This window comes from Nelumbo lutea, chromosome 6, assembly GCF_056320005.1.
Source record: "Nelumbo lutea isolate HS-2025 chromosome 6, American lotus-T2T, whole genome shotgun sequence".
Lineage (NCBI taxonomy): Eukaryota > Viridiplantae > Streptophyta > Magnoliopsida > Proteales > Nelumbonaceae > Nelumbo > Nelumbo lutea.
This window is the reverse complement of record NC_142689.1, coordinates 40,266,578-40,293,238: the sequence shown is the minus strand read 5'-3', so window position 1 is coordinate 40,293,238 and position 26,661 is coordinate 40,266,578. Positions and strand designations below refer to the sequence as shown.

At 37.5% G+C, this 26,661-nt stretch overlaps 1 protein-coding gene across 2 annotated transcripts; it reads left to right on the top strand.

The window, feature by feature from the left end:
- Nucleotides 1-606: 606 nt before the first annotated feature.
- On the top strand, nucleotides 607-19,597 carry LOC148848697 (mitogen-activated protein kinase kinase kinase YODA-like). Of its 2 annotated transcripts, XR_016101135.1 has the most exons (14): nucleotides 607-1,097; nucleotides 3,721-4,531; nucleotides 4,698-5,441; nucleotides 5,672-5,759; nucleotides 5,901-5,963; nucleotides 10,625-10,785; nucleotides 10,864-10,939; nucleotides 12,228-12,287; nucleotides 12,370-12,474; nucleotides 12,661-12,894; nucleotides 17,712-17,803; nucleotides 18,212-18,717; nucleotides 18,824-18,947; nucleotides 19,183-19,597. XR_016101135.1 is itself a non-coding variant. In XM_088951553.1 (12 exons), the coding sequence occupies exons 2-12, from the start codon at nucleotides 3,981-3,983 to the stop codon at nucleotides 18,723-18,725; spliced, it is 2,688 nt and encodes an 895-aa protein (XP_088807679.1). In that variant the 5' UTR covers nucleotides 607-1,097; nucleotides 3,721-3,980; the 3' UTR covers nucleotides 18,726-18,866. The 2 variants fall into 2 exon arrangements, 1 of the variants encoding a protein (XP_088807679.1); XM_088951553.1 differs by lacking the exon at nucleotides 19,183-19,597 and having other exon boundaries at nucleotides 18,212-18,866.
- The last annotated feature ends 7,064 nt before the right edge of the window (nucleotides 19,598-26,661 follow it).

Genomic DNA, 26,661 nt, shown 5'->3' with positions numbered 1-26,661 from the left:
GGTGTTTACTAGAGAAATTGCCAGCAAGCAACGAGTTATGCAATTGTTTTCCTTGTAGAAAAAGGTGAGACCCTTGAAAATATGTTTCTAGTATACGTTTTCCTTAACCTTAACCTCGGAGTTCTGTGCGACGGCTGTTGACTTCCAAGATGAGAATGATAACGTAACCCAACACCAAAGAAATTCAATTGCAACTCACTGTTTACAACTGCCTGACTATATAGAACATCCATTAGTCAAATACGCGAAACACACTACACTTGCCGTTGCCAAAATTTGACGGTCAACTTAATTCAATACAACGGCTCTCGAGTCACTTGCATTTAGAACTCCTATACGTGTTCCACACTGTATCATTGACCACGGAAAACAGCAACAAACAAATTAGGAAAACGAGGAGCTCAACCAGGGGCATGCTTGGGATTTCGTGAAAAGACGAACGAACTAGGAAATCGGGCATAGGTGACATTTCATAGAAAGAAATTGCGTAGACCATAAGGCGATAGCGGACCTATCGGTTTCATATCTGTCCGTTTAATTAAGTGATAATAATTATTTAATTATGAATAATTTATTAATTTATCTATTATAATAAAATCAACACTCGGACAACTCCATTTCTTCTCAACTCATCAGACATCATACTCTGTCCCTATTACAATACTCTCTCTCTCTCTCTCTCTCTCTCTCTCTCTCTCTCTATGTCTACACATTCGATTCCTTTTCTCCTGCTCAGAACTCCCCATCTCCTTCTCTACAAGTTCTGTTCTTGAACCAGCGCTTCGAATTCTGCAAGGCCTCTTTATATTCCTTTCGCATTTACTCATATTTTAGATTTCTAGGGTTTGGTTTTGCTCTTCTGAGCTGGACTAAAAGAAAACAAAATCGATGGATTTGAGAGCAATTACAGTCGATTTGCAAGGTTAACTTATGGTTTTGTTAGGGTTCTGAGCTCCCAGGATGTTGGTGGCCCTTTCCACGATTATTTGGCCCTGTTTGGTTCTTCAATTCGGAGAAAATTACAGTCTTGCGAGTTGTCGGTAGTTTAAAATGATTTGTTCTCTTTCAAGAGTTTCGTTGAAGCCGTAGCATCTAAGGTTAGTAGTAGAGTGAGTTTTTCTAATTTTAATAGATATGTTTCCAGCAATTTAAATTTATAATTCCTTTTGCATCTTCAGTTGAGCTTTTACGACGAAAGCTTTAACTCTTAGATCTGTGTGGAAAATTTTCGTTTTGGTTTTCAATGTTGCTGTGGACTATGTAGTAAAGTGGAATGGAATGGGTAATGGAGATCGGATTCTTTTTGGGCAATGAGTAAAAGAATCAAATCGAGCTCTCGATTGTGGATGAGCAGGTTGAAGTCTTTGTCTTTTGAGTTAACGTATTTTATAGAAAGAAACATAATTGTGAATTGGTTAAAGATCATGATTGGTGGCAATGTTCGCACTCAACGAACAAGAAAAATGAAGCGGATACTGAATTTATCACAGAGTGGTTCTTTTTTCGCAGACATTTGGTTAAGCAAACAAGGAATGTGGATATCAAGATGCTAAAGAGCTTGGTTCGTGATTGGTGTTGTACGGAGTAAATATATCACCTATTCATGGCACTGAGATGTGCTAGAATTATATAGAGTGAGACATTGGGACCTTAACTTAGTTAAGCGTGTTAGTTGCATGGTCATTACCTTGCTGTCAACAGTTCAACTCTTGTCTACAAACCAAAAGAACAAGTTGACGCAAGGTGGTGCGGTTTTAGTTGGATCCAAGTAAAGCTTTCCGGACCTTCTTAAAGTTTATTTTATTTATTTTTATTTATTTTGTGTGTGTGGGTGTGTGTGTGTGTGTGGGGGGGGGGGGCGAGGGGGGTGGCGTTCTCTAGGTGACGTTAATTAATTTGATTCAGTAACTTGAAGAGATTTTGGTTGATTCTTCTTTTAACCCTTTTCACAGGAAATGGGGTTGTCAGCTTGAAATTTGGCGGAACCAGGGTGTTCTGTAAACTTGGAAGATCATCTAAAAGTTTCTATTTTAGAAATTACTCATTAGGATTCACTTCAATCTTCATTCTGAAATATCTAGTGCTTAGAGAAAAAACTGAGAGAGGAAAACGCTGTTGTGCCTAAGGTGAAAACTTTCACCTTTTATTATTAAAGTCAAGCAGTGGTGTGACCTATACCTATTTATCCATGGTGCTACTAAATTAGTGAAATTTTATTTGCTTCAAGTATAATGAAACTTTTATTTTTGAATATACTAATTCGCACTTTTGTTTTCAAGTAATACAATTTGTATTTCCAAATTCAATGCATCTATATTTTTTTTGTTTGATTGGTAAGTTTGTAGCTATACCAAAGCTTGATGGAAATGAGCACCATTTTAACTAAATGTACAGACAATGCCATTATTTTGTTGTAATTTCAATTCTATCATCTTTCCTTGCAATATTTTTCTTTGTTAAATCAAATGCAGTTTCATAAACTCCGTGGAATCTTTTGGTTTATATGGGCCAATGGCTACTGTATTATGCATTGCTTCACGAAAAAATTGGTTCTGTTGAAGTTCTCTTTGAGAATTATCCAACAATATCTGTTTAATATATGACATCTGAAGGATGTAGAATTGAAATATCAGTACCATTTAGGAAAGTCAATGATGAGTTCATCATCATCTATGCCTTGTCCCAACTATACGGGGTCAGGTCAACTACAGCAATCCTGTGTTTAATTGGGGAAAGAGTGTTGCCACTTGGATCTTATAGTGTGATCCATACAGTATGCATATACTACTACCTTCCATATCCACGTCTTTGAACTTGTGAATTGTATTAATTTTAGCCCAGATTAACTAACCACTCTATCAAGGTTAGAACTTTATTAGCTACTAAAGTGTTAATGATTGTTAATGATAAGAAGGTAGTCAAGCAATCTTATTGACTGGGCTATTCATATTTGTTGATTTTCTTGTAACTTTCTTATTTTCCTTTTTATAAAAATATTATTTTATCTTAAAAAAAATGTTGATCTGGGTCTATAACCATATAATATGTGGTCCACCAATTGGATGGTGTATGTTCTCTGCACCTATGCTCATTCTAATTTGTGTTAGATATGTACTGTTCATGCATATGCAATCCAATTCTTCTTTCATACCTAAATCTAAATCAACTTATACTGATAAAAAAAAACCTAAATCAACTTATTTCTAATTAATGAATCTTTTCTGTATTGCTGATAAAAAAATCTAAATCAACTTATTTTAGTCCTCTATGTTTTATTTAGCTTAACATATTTACACATATTTTAGTCCTCTACTAAATCAACTTAACATATCAACAAACCGCTGTTCTCAACCATGAGAGGGAATGAACCTGTGTTTGTGTGCACCTGAGTTCTGCAACAATTTCTTCTGCTGGTAAACTTAAGTAGAATTTAACATAGCTAAAATTATATTTGTTTTTGCTAATTTATGTAGGATTTAATTTTTATAAAAAAGCAAATAGGACAACTTATAGATTCTCTTGGGCTAATCCTCTCAAATAGATGAAGTGGTACACAACATATTAGCAAAGATTTACTCTTGGGAAAAAGCCTCACCCCACGTACAGCATCTCAGTTTACAAAATCAATACAGCATACTTTACTCTCTTGATTTCTCTCTCTTTTCAAAAAAAAAAAAAGGACACCTTATAGTTGTTTTCTGTTTTTGAACTTCTTACCAGGTTGCTACCACCCACTCTTTCTGAACAATGTTCTCATGGTGCTGAATGGTGTTCTGAAGTTGATAGGTGCAGCTGCCTAAAGGTGCTGATTTTGTTGAGGAGGATACTGTTGAGCAAACCTTTTCATCATCTTATTAATCCTAACTTTGATTCTTGACCTGGTGTATGCATTTTGGCCTAAGTAACTCACCATCTTTTTGTAACTTTGGAGTGTTGAAGTTGGAACAACATATCCATTATTTCATTTTTTTTATTAAAACATGCCTTCATGGTGGGGGAAGTCTTTATCTAAAGAAGTAAAGAAGAAAACAAACAAGGAAAGTTTTATTGATACATTACATCGTAAGTTTAAAATTCCTTCTGAAGAAAAAAGTAACAGCAGATCATGTGGGTCTCGAAGACATAGCAGTGATGTGGTTTCTGAAAAGGGATCTCTATCCCGAGTGGAGTCAAGATCACAATCACCCTCCACACAAGTATCACGGTGTCAAAGTTTTGCAGAAAGGTCTCTTGCACAACCACTTCCACTCCCTGGGTTGCACCCTGCAAGCATTGGACGCACAGATTCTGGGATCAGCATAAGAAAACCAGGATTGGAGAAATATGCTAAGCATTCATTACATACCCTCCCTAAACCTGGTTGTATTCCACACAGGCCAGATGTGACAGATGTGGATGGAGATCTGGCTACTGCATCAATTTCTAGTGATTGCTCAATTGATAGTGATGACCCAGTTGATTCACGTCTTCTTAGTTCCCAGGCAATTGACAACAAAAATGGACCAAAAACTGCCTTGAGCAGTCCTTCCAGGTAACCCGATATTTGAATTTACTATATGTTGTAATGTCTTAATAAGGCTCTCATTGTGAAGTACAACATGGTTACATATGAAACTATTGGGTGTTGTTTAGTCACCTTTTTCCTCATTTCCTTTATGCTTGGATTGATCCCTAACAATTTATCTTGTTTACTGAAGTTTGATGCACAAGGATCATTCTCTTACCTACAATCGAAAGGGCTCAAGAGAGGTGCCAAAGTTAGTTAGCCCATTGTTCAATAATCAAGTACTCTCTACATCACCTAAAAGGGGGCCCTTGAGCTCTTATGCACCAAATTTACAGATCCCACATCATGGTGCTTTCGGGAGTGCTCCAGACAGCTCATTGTCAAGCCCTTCTAGAAGTCCTATGCGAGTAGTTGGTGCTGACCAGATGACAAGCTCTGCTTTTTGGGGAGGAAAACCTTTTGGTGATGTTGCATTTGGTGGTTCTGGCCACTGCTCTAGTCCAGGTTCGGGTCATAATTCTGGACATAATTCAATGGGAGGAGATTTGTCTGGACAGTTATTTTGGCAGCACAGCAGGGGCAGCCCTGAGTGTTCTCCAATACCTAGTCCCAGAATGACAAGTCCTGGTCCTAGCTCACGAATTCACAGTGGTGCTGTTACTCCCCTGCATCCACGGGCAGGAGGTGCAGTCATAGAATCACCAACAAGCTGGCAAGATGATGGAAAACAGCAAAGTCACCGTTTGCCTCTTCCTCCTGTAACAATTTCCAATTCTTCTCCTTTTAATCCTACAAGTTCAGCAGCATGCATGTCTCCTTCAGTCCCACGAAGCCCAGGGAGGGCAGAGAATCCAACAAGCCCTGGTTCACGGTGGAAGAAGGGAAGGCTGCTAGGCAGAGGAACATTTGGCCATGTTTATGTTGGTTTTAACAGGTGGGATTCATGATTGCGTTCTGCCTTCTAATTTCATATTTCTATTTCCTTAGCATGCAGAGTTCATAGCAGTAGTTCTACTCTGCTCAGGATATCCATTCTTTCATGTTTTAAGTATTTTATTGGTTGCGTTTACCAATACCAATTAATATTGCTTTGGTCTTGTTTTCTGAAAGTCATTCATTGTCAGCTTCTCTTACTCTGGATTCCTTGATTTCTGTTGCTTTTAGTGAGAGTGGTGAGATGTGTGCAATGAAGGAGGTTACACTATTTTCTGATGATACCAAGTCAAGGGAAAGTGCAAAGCAGTTGATGCAAGTATGTATATTTTTCCTTAATGATGATGATGACTCTGAGAAATTGTTCATCTGGAGGATGATTTTCTTCTTCCTTGAACATTATTGTTGCCATATGAAATGCTCTGTCACTTTTAAGGTAATTCTTGAGTTATTATAACAGGAAATTGCCCTTCTGAGTCGCTTGCGACATCCAAATATAGTGCAGTATTATGGGACTGAGATGGTATGTGCTGTTCTTTTTCGTTTCTTACAATTCCTGTTCTGTCTTTGTATTCATTAATGCATTTATAATACACATCCATCACTACTTATTTCTTATTTTTTTTAGTAACAGGCTTGACAAATTGCATTTTATTACCATTTCACAAAGTGTATTATCTGAGTCTGGGTTCAAAATTTGATCCGATTAAACTGGGATTTTATTCTTGAAAATAAGATCTGTTTTTAATTGGAACAAATCTGGATTCACTCCAATCTAATTAAGATCTGAATCCAATAACATTAGTATGTATGTGCATTGTGCATCATATGTGTGAACCTTATTTAGTCATAGGTTACAATAGAGAAGGAGAAGAAGAAGAAGAGGAAGAAGAAGAGGAAGAAGAAGGGTTCGGCCAGTAGAGGAAAATCTGTCCTCTCTCTAGTCGGCCCACTTGTATTTATCTCCAATGACATAGTTACAAGAAAGACCATATTGTCCCTCATAAGTGATGGGACACATAACTTAAACTTAAATAAAACAGACTTTTCACTCTCAAACAAATAAACCCAAATGACCAAAATACCCCTGTTTTGTGTAATCTTAACACTCCCCCTCAAGCTGGAGAGTATATGTCATATAATCCCAGCTTGTCACAAATATAATCTACTTTGCCTCGAGACCATACCTTTGTAAAGAGATTTGCCCATTGATTTCTTGAGCTCACATGAGATATGGTTATCACTCCACTTATCACTTTCTCTCTCACAAAGTGACAATCGACCTCAATATGCTTGGTTCTCTCATGGAAGACTGGGTTGGAAGAGATGTGAACAACAGTTTGGTTATCACAGTATAGTCTCATGGGTTTGTCAACTGAGAACCCCATCTCTTGTAGCAAGTTCTTCAACCATACTAGTTCACATGTGGTGAGACATAGCTCTGTACTCAGCTTCTGCATTACTCCTTGCCACCACTGTTTGTTTCTTACTCTTCCAAGTTACAAGATTGCCACCAAGGAAGGTACAATACCATGTAGTTGATCTCTTGTCTGATATAGAACCAGGCCAATCAGCATCTGTATACCCTACTATTTCAAGAGTCCCTCCACTTTGGTATAGCAAACCACGACCTGGAGCACCCTTCAGGTACCTAACAATCCTTAGAACTGCTTCCCAATGAGGAATGCGAGGATGTTGCATAAGCTGACTCACCATACTCACAACAAATGATATATCTGGTCGGGTGATAGTTAGATAATTCAACTTTCCTACCAACCTCTTGTATTTTTCAAGATCATCAAACTCTTCACTTGCATCAACACTCAACTTGACATTAAGTTCCATAGGAGTCTCTGCTGGTTTAGCACCTAATAGTCATGTTTCTTCAAGTTGGTCAAGAACATATTTTCTTTGACATAAGTTAATAACATGCCTTGACCTTGCAACTTCTATTCCTAGGAAGTACTTCAGCTTACCCAAACCTTTCGTATTAAAGTGGCCCTGTAGGAATTTCTTCAACCTGTTAATCCCTTTATTGTCACTCTTAGTTATGACAATATCATCCACATACACCACTAGCAAGATTTTTCCATCTTTTGAGTCATGTTTGAACACATAATGGTCTACTTGACACTGTTTCATCCCAAAGTCTTTCACTACTTCACTGAACCTGCTAAACCATGCACGTGGAGGTTGTTTCAGTCCATAAATTGCCTTTTTGAGTCTACAAACCCTACCATCCTCCCACTGTGCAACAAACCCTGGCGGTTGCTCCATATACACTTCCTTAATGAGATCACTATGTAGGAAAGCATTTTTTGATGTCAAGTTGCACAAGAGTTCAATCATACATAACAGCTAATGAAATCAACACCCGAACTGAACCAATTTTGGCCACAGGAGAAAATGTCTCCATATAGTCCACACCATACAACTGAGAATAGCCCTTGGCCACTAACTTGGCTTTTAATTGCTCCACATTGCCATCTAGAAGATACTTCACTGTGTAGACCCAACTTACACCCAATAACGTGCTTAACAGGAGGAAGAGCAGTGAGTTCCCACGTGTGATTGTGTTGTAGAGCAGAGAGTTCCTCTTCCATGGCTTGTCGCCACCCTGGGGAGGTAAGGGCTTCTTGGACAGTCTTGGGAATGGAAACAAATGATAACAATGATATAAAGTTGCGATGAGAAGCAGAAAAGTGAGCAGCTGAAACAGTGTGTGAAATAGGATGAGAAGTACAAGTGCGTTTACCTTTCCGTAGGGCAATAGGAAGATCAATGTCCAAGGGAGAAGAAGCAATGATAGGATTTGTCGACGAGGGTTGAATTGGAGGAGGGGCCGGTGCTCATTTGTGAGTATACACTTGTCTGATTGGTGGCCTCTCAGTAGTAATTGGCACGGGAGGTGAATCTGCAACTGGAATGGGAACCACAGGAAGGGGATCTGCAACAGGGATGGGAAGAGGAACTATGGGGGAAGGAGAAGAAATCACAGTATCCGAGAAAAAAGGAACCGATTCGAAGAAGGTGACATTGGAGCACACGAATGACTTATGGAAGTTAGGGTTATAACACTTGTATCCTTTCTGAGTCCTAAAGTAGCCAAGGAAGATACACTTAGTAGCTCGTGCATCTAACTTGTCTAAACCAGGCCCCAAGTTTTGAACAAAACAAACGCATCCAAAGACTCTTGGGGTGAGAGGAAACGGAGACAAGGTGGGAAACAACACCGAGAAGGGGGATTGACTTCCAAGGATGGACATGGGCATCTGATTGATGAGAAAATAGGGTGTGAGGACAGCATCACTCCAAAAATGCTTTGGGACATTCATATTAAGCATCAAAGACCGAGCAGTTTCAAGGAGATGTCGATTTTTCCGTTCAACTACACCATTCTATTGTGGGGAAGTTTGATGAATTATCCCATGGTGCTCTAAGTATTGCTGAAATGGTATTGAGGTGTACTCTTTGGCATTATTAGAGCGAAGAATTTTAATATGAATATCAAATTGGGTACGTACTTCTCACAAAATAATACATAAAAACCTAACCCTATCTTGGATTCTTGACCAAATCCACCCTCCCCTTCCCTATCCTTTCTTTTTATTTGATTTTGGCCCTTTTCTTCTCTATGTCTTGGACTCTATCACACTGGAGGTCCAGCACCAAACCTTAACCTCAATCCTTTAACCAAGGAGAGAAAATCCTCTTTCCATTTAACCATATCCATTAACTTGGCAAGTTCAAGGTAACCCTTTGAAATCTAGTGCACCAAAACCATGTCCATCAAGGCATCAACTTGCAATAACAACAAAGCCATAGTTTGGCATCCGAGGTAGATAAGCCTTTTCGATTGCAAGTATTGGTGAGTTCTGATACTTGTTTTTGTGAGATCATTCATTATTTTGTTTACCTTGGATCAGAAAATGATGTAATTTATTGAGCAATTGAAATATTGGCCATGAGCAGCTTGACTTCTGAAGTGGATGGTAGATGCTTTTGATTCGTAGAGCTGCACAAATTGATGGTTACCACTGAATGGGCTGATGCCTATATGATTGGGTGGTTTGTTATTGCTGGTCATGCTAGTGATGTTTTTCTGGTTACCTGAGTTGATCCAGGGCAATCTTATCAGATTTGGACCATATAGAAAACCACAATGCTCACTGGGTCATGGTTTTACTTGTTAACCTGTCCAAACTGTGAAAACTATCATTTAACTAGGACCCGGAATGCTAACTGTTGTAAAAATCTTGTGAATACATTTTGAATACCATCTTTAATGATGTGCAACTTTTGTTTTCTGGAAGTCTTGAGATATAGAATCAAGATTGATGACCATTCTACTTAAGTTCTAGGATCTTACAACAAGGTAAATCATAAAAAGCAAAGACATTCAGAGATTGAATTGAACTAACAGGTTATTGGCGAAGTCTTTGAAAACTGAAGGCCAATTAGTGTGCTTGCACATATCTGGGGTTTGCATACTCAAAGTTAATGTGGCATTCTCTGAAGAATCCTTCCAAGGAGTGCTTATAGAGAATTCTTACAGAAGTACTGGATAACAATAACCTTGCTTTCTCATCCTAATTCTGTGGTTGAAGCACACCAGAATCTGTGCTTCGGTTTTGTTTCTTATTCGCTTTCTCCCTGCCAACATGTAGTCATCTCAATTTGGCTAATTGAGATGCATGTTATGTGTTGAAATTTTCTTAGAAATGCAATGTTTAGCCTAAAATTTCAAGTACTATAGATGTATATATATTCCTTTTGTTGCTAGTGGATATCGTGTCACAGTAAATTGTTTATATTTGTAATTGCTAGTTGGACTTATAGCAAGCACTTGCAGTTGAGTTTCTCATTTTTGCCATTACCATGTTCTGAAAGGTTTCCTTTTGTTATTATTAATATTTCTGAATTCTTTCCTATTTGGTTAGATGCTTCAAATTGTTTTATTTACTTTAGCTTGCTACTGGATATTGTGTAATGTTGAATTGTTTGTCTTTTCTATTGCCGGTTGAACTTCATTGCAAACAATGTGCAGTTGGATGGCCCATTTGCTATTACCATGTCCTGAAAGACTAATTTTTGTTATTACTAATTTCTCTGAATTCTTTCCAATTTGTTTTGATGTATCAGTGTGTTTTATTCACCTGAACTTGAACATTTATTCTTGAACAGGTAGATGATAAAATGTATATATACTTGGAGTATGTATCTGGTGGTTCTATTTATAAGCTTCTTCAGGACTATGGACAGTTTGGTGAACTAGCAATTCGTAGTTATACTCAGCAGATACTTTCGGGCCTTGCATATTTGCATGCTAAGAACCATGTCCATAGGTCAGTGTAGTTAGTGCTCTTTGTTGATTTGGTAAACAAAAGAACAGCTTCAGTAACTTTATCCTAATGGATGTACAGGGATATTAAAGGGGCAAATATACTTGTAGACCCCAATGGACGTGTGAAGTTAGCAGATTTTGGAATGGCAAAACATGTAAGCTTTTATTCCTGCTTATCCTTCTCCTCCACTTCCTAAATGCACAACAAAACTTAAAAAAAAACCAACCTATGCATTTGAAACTAGAATTATTGAATGATTACTTATCACCACATGAGAAACCAAGAGGGGTTTGAAACATGGGCAGCAAAAGTGTATTGCAACTCACCTGTTATTCTGGTGTAGGCTGCTGTTCTGATTAGATGTTTAACTAAATCAAATCTGTTCAGAAGATGGGTGCAGGTTGCTGACCAGATTTGTATGCTGTGTAGGCAGGCATTGGAGGATACAAATACCTGTTCCTCCATTGCTCTATTGCCTTCCATCTATGGTGGCGGTTTGGCACTATATTTCAGCACTGGGAGTGGCTTGGGCTATACCTAACACAGTTTTGGACCTTCTTTGGGGCTGGGAAGTTCAAGGTCTTTCAAAGATTGCAAGCAGTATTTGGTTCTGTTCTGGCTGCTGTGATCAGCACAATCTGCACTGAAAGAAAAAACAGTCTTTTCCAGAAGACCTCTAAAGAAGTGGAGGAATTAATTTCTTTTTCTTTTGGGAAGCTGGTATCCTGGGTTTCAGCTGCCAAGGGGTTTCAGCAGCATAATCTGGTGGCTGTATTGAGGTCTGGAAGTCTGTGGGAGCTGTAGTTTATTGTATTGTTGCTGATCGTGCTCGGCCAGGGTACTTTCCTTGGTGGGCCTGCTGTACTCTATCTGATTTTTAATAAAAGTTACTTCACGTATTTCTAAAAAAAAGTCTCTACTGCAAATGTAAGTTGGTTTCTGAACTGCATAGAGTGACATTTTGTAAATGAAAGGCGATAAAGAGTTGATTAATGGTTGTCAAGGCAGCTAGGCAGTTCTGGGTGTGAGTGGGTGCTTAGTTGCTTAGGTGATAGGATTTCATAAAATAAAAAAGTAAAATTTGCCTAGTTCCTTGTTTCATATACCATTTTTTTATATGATAAAATTCAAGTTAGAAAGAAAAAGAGAAGAACATGGGTGGAGTCCTGTTTTCTTTAATTTAAGGTGATCCACCTAGGTGTCACCTTGACAACTAAGTTGATTAAAGTAAATTGTATGTTTCTTAGTTAATTTTTATGTAAATGGAAGGTTTTAGGTGTTGATTAACAAGTTACTTGTTAGTTTTATTGATTGGGTGTTTACTTATGGAGATGTTTGATGGGGAAAGGAATAATACCATATGCATGAAATCCATTTTACTTGTATTTTCAGGTTTCACATTCCTGTTCATGCCAAATCTCACTAGCGCTTTATATTTGCAGATTGCTGGGCAGTCATGTCCTTTATCATTCAAGGGAAGCCCTTACTGGATGGCACCTGAGGTCAGGGCATTTTCCTTGTTGCTCCTTATGTCCTGGTTCCTGACACTTTGTTGTAACCCTTCTCACTTTCATTGTCATCCAGGTTATTAAGAACGCGAATTGCAATCTTGCTGTTGATATATGGAGTCTTGGGTGTACTGTTCTGGAGATGGCTACAACAAAACCACCTTGGAACCAATATGAAGGGGTAAGTAACTTTAGTATCAGTATATGATTTTATATTTCTTTTGCTCTTGAATTTGTTAATTGTGTCAACTTGTTTCTTTCTAACTGAAATACAGATCTCACTAACAATGCTTGGATTTTAGAGATTGGGTTTGTCACGTTCTTTTACTGTATTAATAATTAACATCTTGCTTCTTCTGGTCAAAAGGTTGCTGCTATGTTTAAGATTGGGAATAGTAAGGAACTTCCAGCAATCCCTGATCATCTCTCAGATGAGGGCAAAGATTTTTTATGGCAATGCTTGCAACGCAATCCGCAAGATCGTCCTACAGCTACTAAGCTTTTAGAGCATCCTTTTGTGAAAAATGCAGCGCCACTGGAAAGACCTATTCTGGACCCTCCAGAAGCACCTCAAGGAGTTGCAAATGTAGTGAGATCTCCGGTATGAACATGATTCTGCTTACCTAAATTCCACTAGTTACCTTTCATTTTGACTTTGGTACAGTTCCACATTCATATGACATAATAATGGAGCATTGTTGCACATCTACTTTGGCATATGGAATAATTTTAAATCTTGTCCATTGGTGGGAGGCGGGAGCCTTTTGCACTGGGCTGTTCTTTTATTTTAGTTCTTGTGCATCCTGTATATATTGTTCGCAGAATGGGACTATTTATTTATTTTTGCATGGGTATGTTACTTCAGAGTGACATGTGGGATTGATGAGACTGAAATCAATAAAGAAAGAGGAATTGATTAGTTAATCAAAAGAAGCAAAAGAAAATTGGTTGATTTCTTTTTTGAGAAGGATAACTGTAATATTTGTATTATTTGCCTCTAGCAAGAAAAAATGAGTATAAGAGGATTTAAACAGTATACAGAACATGGGCCAGACAGATCAATGCTGCAACCCTCCCAAACCAAAAGAACTCTACTCATTTCAGGATCTGTCACTATACAAAAAAATTCTATCAAATTTGTCTATATTGGTGGTAAAGTTCTGCTTAGTAGGACTCTGCGTGCAGTGTTTAGGAAACTGGACTGGGCCAAACCAGTTGAACTGTGGCCCGGACCTATGTCCGGTTTGGTTGTACCCTAGAAACCGGACTATGTAGAGAATTGCTTAAAACCGGGTAGTCTGCCGGTTTAACCGGGGAACTGATCTCGGTTTCTTAAAACTGCCTGGGTCTCAAACATAGTTGTCAAGGCAACAAGGCGCCCTTGGAGGCTCGCCTTGCCCAGTTGCCTAGCAGTTTTGTGCACTGAGTTATAAAATACTTATAGATTTTTAATTTTTTGACATTATAATTATAAAATAGACATTATTAAACTAGAATATTCATTTTATGTGTTTATATACTAATTTCTTTTTGTTATTTTCTTATTTTGTTAGGGTTTAATCAATGCAAACATTGCTAACTGTTGTATTGAACCCATGGTTCACAGTATTGATACACCTCTGTGTATTGGCAGAGGTGTATCGGTACTTTTAACTATACTCCCCCTATTCTTTTATTTCTTTGGTTTTCAATTTCATTTTTAAATATATATTATTTAAAAAAATGGGTCCCGGAAAACACCTGTAAACAGGTATCGGGACCCCAAAGATACAATATAATACACCCGATACGGGGCATATCGTATAAAAATTACCTGAACCTATGAGCAAGGGAAGAAGTTAAAATTTTGTCTAATCAACACCTTTTCTTCTTCCACGTCTTCTTCTTCTTCTTCCACCTTTTCTTTTCTTCTTTCCTATAACAAAAGTAGGGGGTCAGCCCTTATATTTTTTGAATTTTCTTTACTTTGTTCTTTTTCTTCTCATAAAATGTTGATTTTCTAGACTTAAACATGAAATTTATACTTTCTTATGAAAATTACGAATAATTATTAAGGAAAGATGGTTATGGAACCTAGGGAACTACCCTAGGATCTAGGGTTTTACTTAAAAAAATCCATCGCCTAGGCAACTAGGCGTCCCCTGTCGCCTTGCCTTGCCTTGGCGCCTTGAAAACTATGGTCTCAATTGTATAGAATTTTTCAAAATGCAAATGGTAAGATTTGTACCCATGTCCTTTTTGTATATTGACTTGTTACCATTAATCCACTTCATTATTATTTATGAATATTTAATGCACATATTGCTTTAATACATAGTATTTATGTGACTCAGTTGAACCTTTAATCCTCTGGTTCGGTTCTCTGTACAAGATTTCCCTTGATTTTGTCAAGGGAGTAACTCAGCCTTGAACGACCCATGCAACCATCGATGGTAAGGGCAACTGTTGTGCAGCTCAGATCCCCATGTAAAAGGCTCAGACATTGGCTTCGGTTGAACCCCTGTTGTGCCACTCAACTAGATGAGTATATAAGAAGAGGGGTTTCCATATTGGGAAGATACCCTTTTTAGTGTTTTAAAAGCGCAAGGCACAAAAAAGGTATAGGGGTTGATTTGCGCCAAAGGCACAAGGTGCAAGGCGAGGCGCTCGCCTTTTTGAAGCAAGGCTGTCAGAAAATTCAAAAAAAAAATACTAAACATAATATTAATAAAAAAATATAAACTTAAATTAAAAAAAACCTATTATCTAAAATTAAAATACATAAACATAAGATGTAATTATGTAAAGCATATCAAAATGAGAATTTAAAAATAAAATCAAACATGTAAAACATTTTCAAGCATTTAAAATCTCTAATATCTTTTTTCACTCAATTGCATTACTTCTCATAGCTAATGTAATGTAAAACATATTACATTTCTGATTCTATGAGCCACCTTTGTGCCACACCCCTCGAGGCAAGCCTTGTACAAATCCACGTTAGGTCTTAAATTCTTAGTTTTCACACAAAAATAATGATTTTATAGTTTTACTTGCTTATTAAGAAGACATTTTATTAGGATGAATGAATGAACAACATTACCAAATTGGGGGTTCTTGGAGCTTCGGTGAGCAAGCGAACCCCCAATTTGGTAATGTTGTTTATTCATTCATCCTAATAAAATGTCTTCTTGAAAAGCAAGTAAAACTATAAAATCATTATTTTTTGTGTGAAAACTAAGAATTTAAGACCTAATGTGGATTTGTTTAGGCTTGCCTTGAGGGGTGTGGCATGGGGGGTTCCGGAGGCGCCTAGATGCTACGTTCAAAAAAGGCAAAAAAGTGGCAAATTTTCAAAAGGGCACACCTAGGCTAAGGTACAAGGCGCATCAGACACACGCCAAGGTGCACCAGGCATGCACCTTTTGAAAGGACTGTGCCTAGGACCTAGGCGAGGCGCATACCCTGAAATGTGCCTCGTCTGTGCGCCTAGGCACGCTTGAGGCGTGCCTTTTAAATCACTGACCCTTTTCTCTTTCAATGAAATCTTGTTGCCTATCAACCAAAGGTATTTTAGAGGACATCTCGAGTATGTGATGACTGAAGAGGACTGCTGGGGTTTCGATAGTTGTTTGGAGCAGTGTGTTCTGCTATAACGAGGAGTTAATGCATTGTAGGTCCATTTCTTGTAATAGTGTTTTTTTTTCTTATCTTTACTTCTCTTTACCATAAGTTCTGTTTTTTTAGAAAAACGATTACTGTATAAGAAGAGAGTTAAGATGTACATGTGAAAAGGATGCACACAACGATATGTGTTTTGTTTTGTTTTATTTATTTATTTATTTTTATTTTACTATTATTACTTTTTTTTGGAGGGGGGTTGCACTAAACCATAACTGTTTTTATTTTTATATTTTTGATAAGTAACAAGAAAATGTTATTAAAAAAGGAAAAAAAAAGGTGTTAATAACACCCCCAAACCCTTTACACACAACAACAACAACAACAACAACAACAACAACAACAACTTCAGCTAACCGCCTACATCAATGAAGATACTGTGTGCATATCAATCTTCCAACAGCAACAATTACTACTCCAGCCAAGCAGGTACTATGTGCAGATCAATCTTCCACCTCATCAAACTCATCTGGGCCTCCTTCCTCATTCCAAATTTCTCCCCGTAGAACTTCAGGAACCTTTCTCATGCTTTCAACCTTCCTCTTTCTCTCAGACGCTTCAAAAGCTCTTCTAGCAAATTCCTCTCCTCCTAAAAGGAACAAGCCCAAAGACCTGCTGATTGCCACCTCTTTGTCAACTAGAGTCTTCAAGTCCACTCCTCTTTTCTTTATTTCCTTGATGTCACTTCAACAGAAACCTCTTTCAAATTAGAATCAGTCTGATTTTTTTTTTCTCTAAGTAATAAGACTATTTCAACTCCACTCTTTGAGAATCCACCGGAGGGGATATCTTTCTAGCCCCTTTGGGAGAGAGTGACGACTCCAGGCCGGGTTCTCAAGACTCAGAGATCTGAGTTTAACCCCTCTTCTTTTGTAAATCCTTTTTACTTATTGGTCGGCCCAGCTCCCACCAAACCATCTTTCATCCTTGAGAATACATAACTGTTTTTATTTTTAACCGGAAATAGTATCAATTTAAGAAAAACAATGGATTAGAAATGAAATGTTAGGCTAGACTGGACCTTATCTATATCTCTATATATATCTATATATATATATTTATTGGTAACTGAAAATTCATTAAAATTAAAAACAGATTACAAGAGTACAATAAAGAAACAAAAAACAGAGAGAAAGAGAGAAATTCTCTTATTCTAGCATGACTTCTTTTTACAACTGAGCCCAAAACAGCTGATCTCTACCCACCCCTTGTTCAGCAAGAGCATCATCAAAAGAATTTGCACTCCTTTTGACACATTGAACTCTCACTTCCATATTTTGTGTGAGCCATTTAAATTTCTTCCTTTCATTGTTAAAGCTCCACAGATTTGCCTCCTTACTTAACAACCATCCCACAACCAATTTGTAATCCCCTTCACTAATTAGTTTTCCACAGATTTGCCTCCTTTTGCTACCCTTGCTATTTGTCATAGAGATTAGACCATCAAATGCATCCTAGTTTGAGTAATTCACTTTATAGAGTTTTTAATCACTAAGTTTTCACATTGTTTATAATGTTATACATTTTCTACTTGGGCAGTTAAGTAATACTTCCTTTTTTTTCCTCCTGCAATTCATGCCCTGTTTACTGCATCTTCACAACATGGAACTTGTGCCAAGTAATATGGTTATCTAATATTTCATTTAAATATAATTTCTTATTACTTGCATGTGTTTACATTCGTGTGGAGATTATTGCAGCTTGTGTGGTTTAGTTTGAACTTTTTGGCTGATTCTGTGACATGTGGTCATCTTTCAGGGAGTTGGTCATGCAAGAAACCTTTCCTCCTTGGACTCAGAAGGAATGGGGGTTCATCAGTCCAGAGGTGTGAAAAATGGTTCAACATTCAGGTATTTCTCTGTTTCTGTCTGTCTCTGAAATGTAACCCCCTCCCCTAAAAAAGGTTGAAAGATGAAGATTGCAATGTGCGTGTCTTGTTTAAACAACTTAGCACTGGTCTGTGATAGAAATTTCAAATCTTAGGTCTCAATTGGTTGTTTCACGTGGTTGGCTTTTTGGTGCTAGATAGATTATGAAGTGTGATGATGTGCTTTTTAAATTCCAGTACTTTGAGTTGTCGTTTTCAGTCAATGTCTTTGTTTGTGTTTGCTATCTTGATTAACAGACCAGTTTTCTTTTGAACATCAGAAAGGAAAACCTTAAGACTTAAATTGTCAAGTTTGTGATAGTTATCAGCTTGTTTTAAGATCCACATGAGGAGTTATGTATTTCTCTCATTTCTTTCTTTTGATTTTCAGTGATAGCCATATGCCAAGGAACATTTCCTGTCCAGTTTCTCCTATTGGAAGCCCACTTCTACATTCAAGGTCACCAAGGATGTCTCCTTCTCCGATATCCAGCCCTCATACCATGTCTGGCTCATCCACACCTCTCACTGGTGGAAATGGTGCCATCCCATTTCATCATCTGAAGCAGTCAGCTTACATGCATGATGGATTTGGAAGCATGCCTAGGTCCCCAAACAGTATGTATGTCAGTGGTTCCACCACTTACCATGACCCCAGACAAGATCTATTTCGAGGAATGCAGCCAGGTTCTCAGGTCTTTCGTGATTTAGTGTCATCTGAAAGCGATGCTCTTGGAATGCAGTTTGGAAGACATGCCCATGGGGAGTCAAGGGAACTTTATGATGGACAGTCAGTGTTGGCTGATCGTGTATCTCAGCAACTTCTGAGAGATCATGTGAAATCGAAGCCATCTCTAGACCTTAGCCCCGTCTCTCCAATGCTGGGCCGCAGTAATGGTATCTAACTTCATGTATACCTGATCGTTTGAAAAAGCTGTTGATCATATCAGATTATTTTTCCTGATTTTGGCAACATTGGTTTATGAACATATTATTGGTTAAGGAAACCCATTTATATAATAAGGAGCAAAGGTGGAAATCTGTGAAATAAAGCCTGGATCTTTGAAGCTGGTAACTGTGGGGATAAAAGTCTCATTACTGCCTTGAGTGTTCAATTCTTTAAAATGGTAAGTCATCTTGCTATATTCATGTATGGACACAACTAAGCTGCAGTTGCATATGGCTGGAATTTTTACTCCTGAGTAATCAAATTTCATTCTTGTAAAACTCATTTGATCCTGCCTATAAATTTCATACATGCAAAGCTATTGCATTTTTCTTATTAATTTTTATGAAATTCAGTTGTTTTAAGCCTTTGTCACAGTTTAGACTAATACAGGATTTTAAATCTTGATTTTTCAGAGGGAAGAAGGCTTCCAGTGATCAGAAACTCTGCAGTCCCTTGCAGTGAAAAATATTCCTTGAGGAAAAAAAAACTGTACATTTTTAGTTCACACAAAAAGACAAATGTCGGAAGAGCTATTTGCACTTTTAGGAATCCATTTTTCTATGTTTCTTCTACTCCCCCTCCCCCCTCCCCCCTCCCCCCATCAAAAAAATATATGTATCTTCCCTTTTTGAACTTTTCCTTCGGTTTAAAACTACTGTACAGAAGATAGGGAAATGGATGGAGTCCAGGTTTTGTCACCAAGGAGTTTGGAACTCGTCGAGTATGTACTGCTCTCTCTTTTGCCATTTTATGAACTGTTGAATTTTCTACTGAATTTATTGTATGTACATCAGAATTTCAGTAAATTGAAAGAGGAAATTAACTCTCTCTCTCTCTCTCTCTCTCCTGCAATGCAATTTATATGTTTTTCAAACAAGATGGGTTTCACATATTGTCATTGGATCAAGTTACCAAGCCTCTCCACTGTAATAACCTCGATTGGGTGATCAAGAGCATCATTTTCCGAGAGGTTTCACTTGAGTTGACAATCTGTGTTAAATGTAAAAGATCTAGTTCAAGATATAATAATTTCAAGACATGGTTTCATAGAAGAGTTTGGATCAGCGCCTCACGGGGCGCTCTCCACAACTCCCCACAGCACATCCCAACCATGTATTGGGAATATCTCCCAATGATAAATACAAGTTCAAATCAGTCCCCCACAAGACTGCTTCCCATAATGTCTCACAGCACATCTCTGCCGTGTATTATGAATATCTCCCGATGATGTCATCATTAGGAGATGTTCCCAATACAGGTGGGGATGTGCTGTGGGACGTTATGAGGGGCAGAAAATCTAGGGGGCTGATTTGGTCTCCATAAATACAGAGAGATGCTCAAAATGCACGCTGAGATGTGCATGTGGGGCGCTGATGTGATATACCTTTTACAATTTTCCTTTTGGGAACGGTGTATATTCTTGTCTTCTTGCCTTCCAAAACTCCAGCGAGTGACCAAGTTACCAAGCGAAAATGTACTTGTAAACCAACGATATTGAAGAATGTGGTACGTGTGTCTGTATTCCCCTCACAACATCCCACAGCACATCTCCTCCGTGTATTGGAAACATTTCCCAATGATGATACTAGGAATGATCATCGGGAGATGCTCCCAATACACGGCAGGGATGTGCTGTTGGGGGCTGATTTGATTGGAAGTTAGAAGATGGTACTTGGTAGGAGGTCTGAATCCCTGCTTCAGGGATGCGGTACCGTAGCCCGTATTATTTCATGGACGCCAGAGGCATCACCCAGAGTGTTTATTGATAATGGCTATGAATCAAATAATCGATGCTCCTTGCTCGTGAATCAAATATAACCGGTAGTGTTCTTGCAGCTTGGTTTGCAACTTGTAGACTACATTTTCTCTTCTTATATTTTAGATGGCACTCGAAGGGTATTTATATCTTTTCAAATGTCATTTAATGATAGGTAATGGATTGACACATTTTGAAAATTTAGATACTGAGTTATCGCATTTTAAAGTTTGGAGATCAAAGTGGCATTAGACCCAAAGTATAGGATACTAATCGGGAATTTTCCCTTTATCACTACAATTACAACTTAACAGCCACCCTCTAGTGAGACCGAATCAGCCACCCACAAAACTGTCCCCCACAATGGCCCACAACAAATCCCTGCCATGTATTGGGAACATCTCCCGATGATGACATCATCATTCCAGATATTATCATCAGAAGATATTTCCAATAGATGGCAGAGATGTGCTGTGGAACGTTGTGAGGGGCAGTCTTGTGGGGAGCTGATTTGAACTCCCCTCCAGTAACATCTGCTCTTATTCCTATTGGTTCATTCTAAGGGAAAATTACTCAATACTCCCTCTTAACTTAATTTTATGCTAGCCGAAAATTCTAAAAGCTAGGTTCAGACTTCAAACTTCACCTATTATCTGTAATGGTATTCCTCAATCCTCATCACATACGTTTGCCAAACATATGTGATAGAAAATGTCTAAGTCCGGATCTGCTAGTAACAAAGACATGAGATTAATGTTGTTGAGGATGAATGACATAAAACTGTGATGCGCCTAGAGTTTCAAGAAAGTATAACGAATTAATAAAGGTAGCTTTTGGTAATTTTTTCTTGTTCTCTTTTATTTCTTTTTGTACCAATGACCTTTCTCACCAGGACGATTGTAATGATAATATCGAAAAAGTTTGGATGCCATTGATAAAACCTCCGGCCTTTCTCTTAGCATGCAGAAGACATTAAGGCTATGTTTGGGAGTGCTTAAAACAAGTGCTTATTCGAATAAATGTATTTGTATTTAGCACCCAACTTTTTCAAGTGCTTATTTTTTAAAATAAGCACTTATTTTATATTGGATGTTTGATAGTCTTTTTCTCTAATAAGTACTTAAATAAGCATTTATGACTATTTTGTCTTTATTTTCTTTCAAAATTTCAAAATATACCTTTTGGAAGCACTTTTATTAAATTATTTTTATAAAAACACTTTTATGAAAGTATTTTAATAAAAACACTTATGAAATCACTTTTATAAAAGTACTTTTATGAAATTCAACTAGGGATAATTTTATAAGTGGTATTTTAAAATTCAAATAGGGATAATTTTGGAAGACAAAAATTGAATAAGTACTTATTGTATAAGCACTTAAAAAAGCTGAAAATTTGGACTTAAAAAAGAAACCCTTATTTTTAAAATAAGTCTAGGTATATAGTGCTCGCTCAGACCATCAAAGTACAGAAGAAACTAGACTGGCATCACATGGACACTTGTGATGAGTCCATATCTCATCGGTTACCTGCGATGAACTTTTAACTCATTGAACGACTGCGATCGACGTTCGACTCATCACATGCCTGCGACAAACTTGCACTTGACACAAGTCAGAGTAAACACTAGCTAATGTGAACCTGCAATGAAGTCTAGATGTATGCGGTTCTATGATAAACTTTAAATGTGCGCGGTTCTGCAATGAACTTCGGATATGCGTAGTTTTGCAATGAGCCTGAGACTATTATAGAATCGTAGGTTATTGTGAACTGGAGATAAATATTGGTTACACGTGCAACTTCAGGATCACATGCATGATAATGCAACATGCAGGTTTAGTAGAACATGCCTGTTGGATGATGACATCACCAATGCCACGTCGGTTAAGTAGGTCACGAAAGGAAGTGCACATGTGGATTATAAGAATCCTCAGACAAAAGGAAAGTTAGTCCTTGAGAGATATCATAAGACACGTGGCGAAACCCTAGCAGTGCCCCTTAATGACCGACAACGAATCTAATATTCACTTTCCTAATGAGAATCAAACTCTTTCAACGCCTTCCTTTCAGGACCTCGGGATCCCTCCTTATATATGAGAGTCCATCCCATGACGAGATCATTCATTCGAGTCATTCAATCTTCCTACCCTGCTCCCTTATCACTTCCATTTACCCTAATCTCCAAACCTTAAACCTGCGCCTAGTCTTCCTTCGTCCTTCAAGGAGATCACTGAACGTAACTTGACCACCACACTTACAATAAGCACTTATGTCGGGCTTATTTCCCAAATACCAATAAGTGCTTAATGGTCCGAATAAACGGTTATTTAAATAAACACTTTTTTTAAAACACTCCCAAACATGGCCTAACAAAACCAAAATGAGAGAAGCTTGGTTCACCGGCCATGAGCACAAGAATAACTGGTGCGTCCTTTTTTTTTTTGTCTTTTTAAGTCCAAGAGAGTTTTCTTGTCTATTCATAAAACTCTATTCTTCTTTTATTCTCAAAATGGACTCACAGATATATAACGGAGAAAGACTGTTAGACAAGGGACACTCTTCAAAATTTCTTCTTCTATGTGTTTCCTTCCATCAAGTAAAGCACTGCATCTACATGGAATGGGAAGTAATGGGTAATTTCCCCAAGGACAACTAATCAATCAGAGGTTTTCTGAATGAGAGCAGACTTTATCCTAAAATCCCAACTAGCTATATAGGTGGGACCCACATGATAATTTGGACCAATTAACTCTCTTGAAGAGAGGAAAAAAAAACCAAAATTCTCCCACTTGATCCAAACTAATATAAGATAATTTTATGGGTTTTAGAGAGTATTGGATGTATGACCATATAAAATCTTTTGTTCCACTCTAGTAGGTAAAGAAGTTCATGTTCAACCAAAAAGTTTCAAATCTCAATGCATGAGTCATGGCGGCAAACATCTTAGTGAATAAAATATCACCTTCCATGCACTACAATGCCACTAATTCTCTCTAGTTGAACATTTTATGTGGTATAATATTTTATAAATATACTGTCAAATGCCTACTCAGATCCAAACAAAGATAATTTGCCATCAATTATATCCTTATGTGTGCAAGCTTTAGAGAGACAATTTTGTTAAGGATTACTATATATTTCAATATCATCAGTTCAAATACAAGATTTGCTAATGAGTCCCATATGCTCCGCATGTTCTTTATACAATTTAGGTATCAACCCTTTTGACATGATATCCACTATCATTAGCTCAGTCTAACGTGTTCAATAGCTACTCGATGATCTTGAACACTTTCTCTAACAACAAAGGAGAGGGGGGGGGGGAGTTAGTCAATGAGATTTTGGTTCCTATTGACCAAGAATCCCATGTTCTTTTTTCATATTTATGTGGGGATAAGGGAAATTTTATTTTTCTGCGTATTACTTATCCGGGTAAGTGATAACCATCTCCTAGGTGGATAAATAATTTTCCCACCTAGGGGGAAATTTCCAACACTTGAATGGGACAAAAGTGCCCCTTTTAATAATGAATTTTTATTGATAAAATGGTCATTGCCTTATTGACATAAGAAATAAAAGAACATGGGTAAATGCACTTATCCGGATAAGTGTTCCCAAGAAAAACTTAACCTAGGTAACTGCATTTACCTAGGTAAGTAACTTAACAAAAAGCGAACAGGGCCTTAGATTCTATAGTAGAAGTGGTAGTTAATACTTGTTTTAAGATGATGATTTCCTAGCCTGATGTTGATTTCCTAGAATCAAGTTACCCCACAAAATCTGTCTGAATATCCAACAATTTCAAGATGGTTGATTCTTATATAAGCATGCGATCTTTGGTTCCTTGCAGATATCACATGACTTTCTTTGTAACTCTCCAATGTTTCATGCTTGGATCACTTTGACATCTACCTAACATTCCTAATGCAAAGGTGATGCCCGATTTTGTGCAAAGCTGAGCATACATTAAGTTTTCCACCATAGATATGTTTGGTTTGAAGGAAAAAGTAGGGAAAGGAAGGGAAATGCAGGGAAATCTATACAAGATTTGTAAAGGTTTCCCTTCCTTTCCCTACTTTTTCCTTCAAATCAAACATAGCCATAAGTAGGGGTGTCAATTGGACTGGATTTGGTCCAATCTGGTCTAGTCGAATGTGAGTCCATTACAAATGGACCTGGTCCAATCCAGTCCAATGAATATTTTGGACCATTTTGGACCGGTCTAGAGACTATCCAATATGTTCAAGTTCCTGTTAATTTAGATTGGTTTCAACTCAAACCTGGCCCATTGACACCTATATTTTTATCTTCTGTCAATGGACCAGATATTGGCTCAATCCAATATAAATTCGTTATGGATGGACCAAGTCCAATCCAGTTTGTCATATTGGTCTGTCCAGTCCATCCAAATTCAATAAGTCTTATTGGTCCGTCCAATCCGTCCAAATGGATTTTGATTTGGACGGACTCCAACCCAAAACCGGTCCATTAACACCCGTAGCCATAAGGAATGGTTTTCATCTGTTCCCTTTCTAGATCATTTTTTGGACATTGATCAAGACTAAATTTGTCACATTTAACAATGGGTGCTATACTTGATGCACAATCCTTTATGTCGAATTTCTCTAAAACTTTGTTAATGTAGGTTCTCTGAGATAGGCTTAATATTCCTTGATGTCTATCTTAGTGAATTTCTATGCCAATGACAAAAGAAGCTTCACCCATATTCTTCATATGAAAGTTTTGTTAGAGAAACTACTTTGATTCATGCATCAGACTCAAATCATTAAGCTCAGTTTGGAAGGAGTACAAATGCAAATATGTAGAGTGCAAAACCTTATATTTTGTATTATTTTGTATGTATTTGTACTATACATATTTGTATTTGTACTCCTTCCAAATGGAGCCTTAGGCTTAGTTTGAAAGGAGTACAAATACAAATATGTAGAGTGCAAAACCTTATATTTTGTATTATTTTGTATGGATTTATACTGTACATATTTGTATTTGTATTCCTTCCAAATTGAGCCTTACTAGCAAGTAGAATATCATCTACATATAGGATTAAGAAGATAAATTTACTCCCACTGACCTTGAGGTATATACATTGATCAATGTTCTCAGTAAGATCAAATGAAGAAATTACATTGTGAAACATTAAATACCACTAGCAGGAGGCTTGTTTTAGCCTATATATAGATTTTCTAAGTCTACATATTAGATGACTTCCTTTATCTGATGAGGAAAATATTCTTTACGTCCATCGGATGTAGCTCTAAATTAAAATGAGCTACTAAATCCATGATTATTCAAAATAAATTCTTTAGAAACTGGAGAGAATGTTTCATGATGATTAATGCCTTTTCTCTGGGTGAATTCCTTGACTACTAGTCTGACTTTATATCATTTTCTGTTACTAGTTGAGTTCCTTTTGGTTTTATAAACCCATTTACAACCAATTATTTTGGCATCTCTACTAAGTCCCAAACATGATTCTTAGCCATGGAATCCATTTCATCCAATATGACATGGTGCCAAAGTGTGGAGTTTTCTCTGGTCATGGATTGTGAAAATGAACTTGGATTTACTATGACCCCAAATTTGTAGTCAGACTCTTGAAAGTACACTACATAGTTACCAGAAATTACAGATTTTCTAACTCTTGAGGATCTTCTTAATCTAATTGATTCACCCACATTTGGTGGGTTTTAATCAATTGGTTCAACAACAATTTGATCTTCAAGGAGTGGCTCATTCCGAGTTTCTTGTTCTTCCATTATGACAACTTGTTGATTATCTTGAAGAACAAGTAATTATTCTACATCTGCAGGTATAGTAACCGGAATCTACACTTTATAAAAAATTAGATTTTGTTCTTGTTTACACTGTTTTCAAAACCGGACTGGATCGGACGGTTGGATCGGAAAAATCGGGAACCAGTCACCTAATCAGTTCCGTTTTCCTTCAAAACCGCTTTTCCCCCCAAAACAGTTGATTTTGGTTAGCAAACCGCTGAACCGGCTAGTTAACTGTTCGAATTTTTTTTTAATTTCTTTTTGTCAGAACGGGCTGGCCATTCGGTCGAACGGTCAGACCATTCGAACCGGTAACCGGACCCCTGACGGGTTTGTTTTTA

What these genes read in the sequence shown, in the direction of transcription:
- LOC148848697 (XM_088951553.1), top strand. Translation starts at nt 3,981, where the DNA reads ATGCCTTCATGGTGGGGGAAGTCTTTATCTAAAGAAGTAAAGAAGAAA. An exon ending in GCTAAGAACCATGTCCATAG is followed by an intron (nt 10,786 to 10,863) that starts GTCAGTGTAGTT and finishes ATGGATGTACAG; the next exon opens with GGATATTAAAGGGGCAAATA. An exon ending in AAAAATGGTTCAACATTCAG is followed by an intron (nt 17,804 to 18,211) that starts GTATTTCTCTGT and finishes TTTGATTTTCAG; the next exon opens with TGATAGCCATATGCCAAGGA.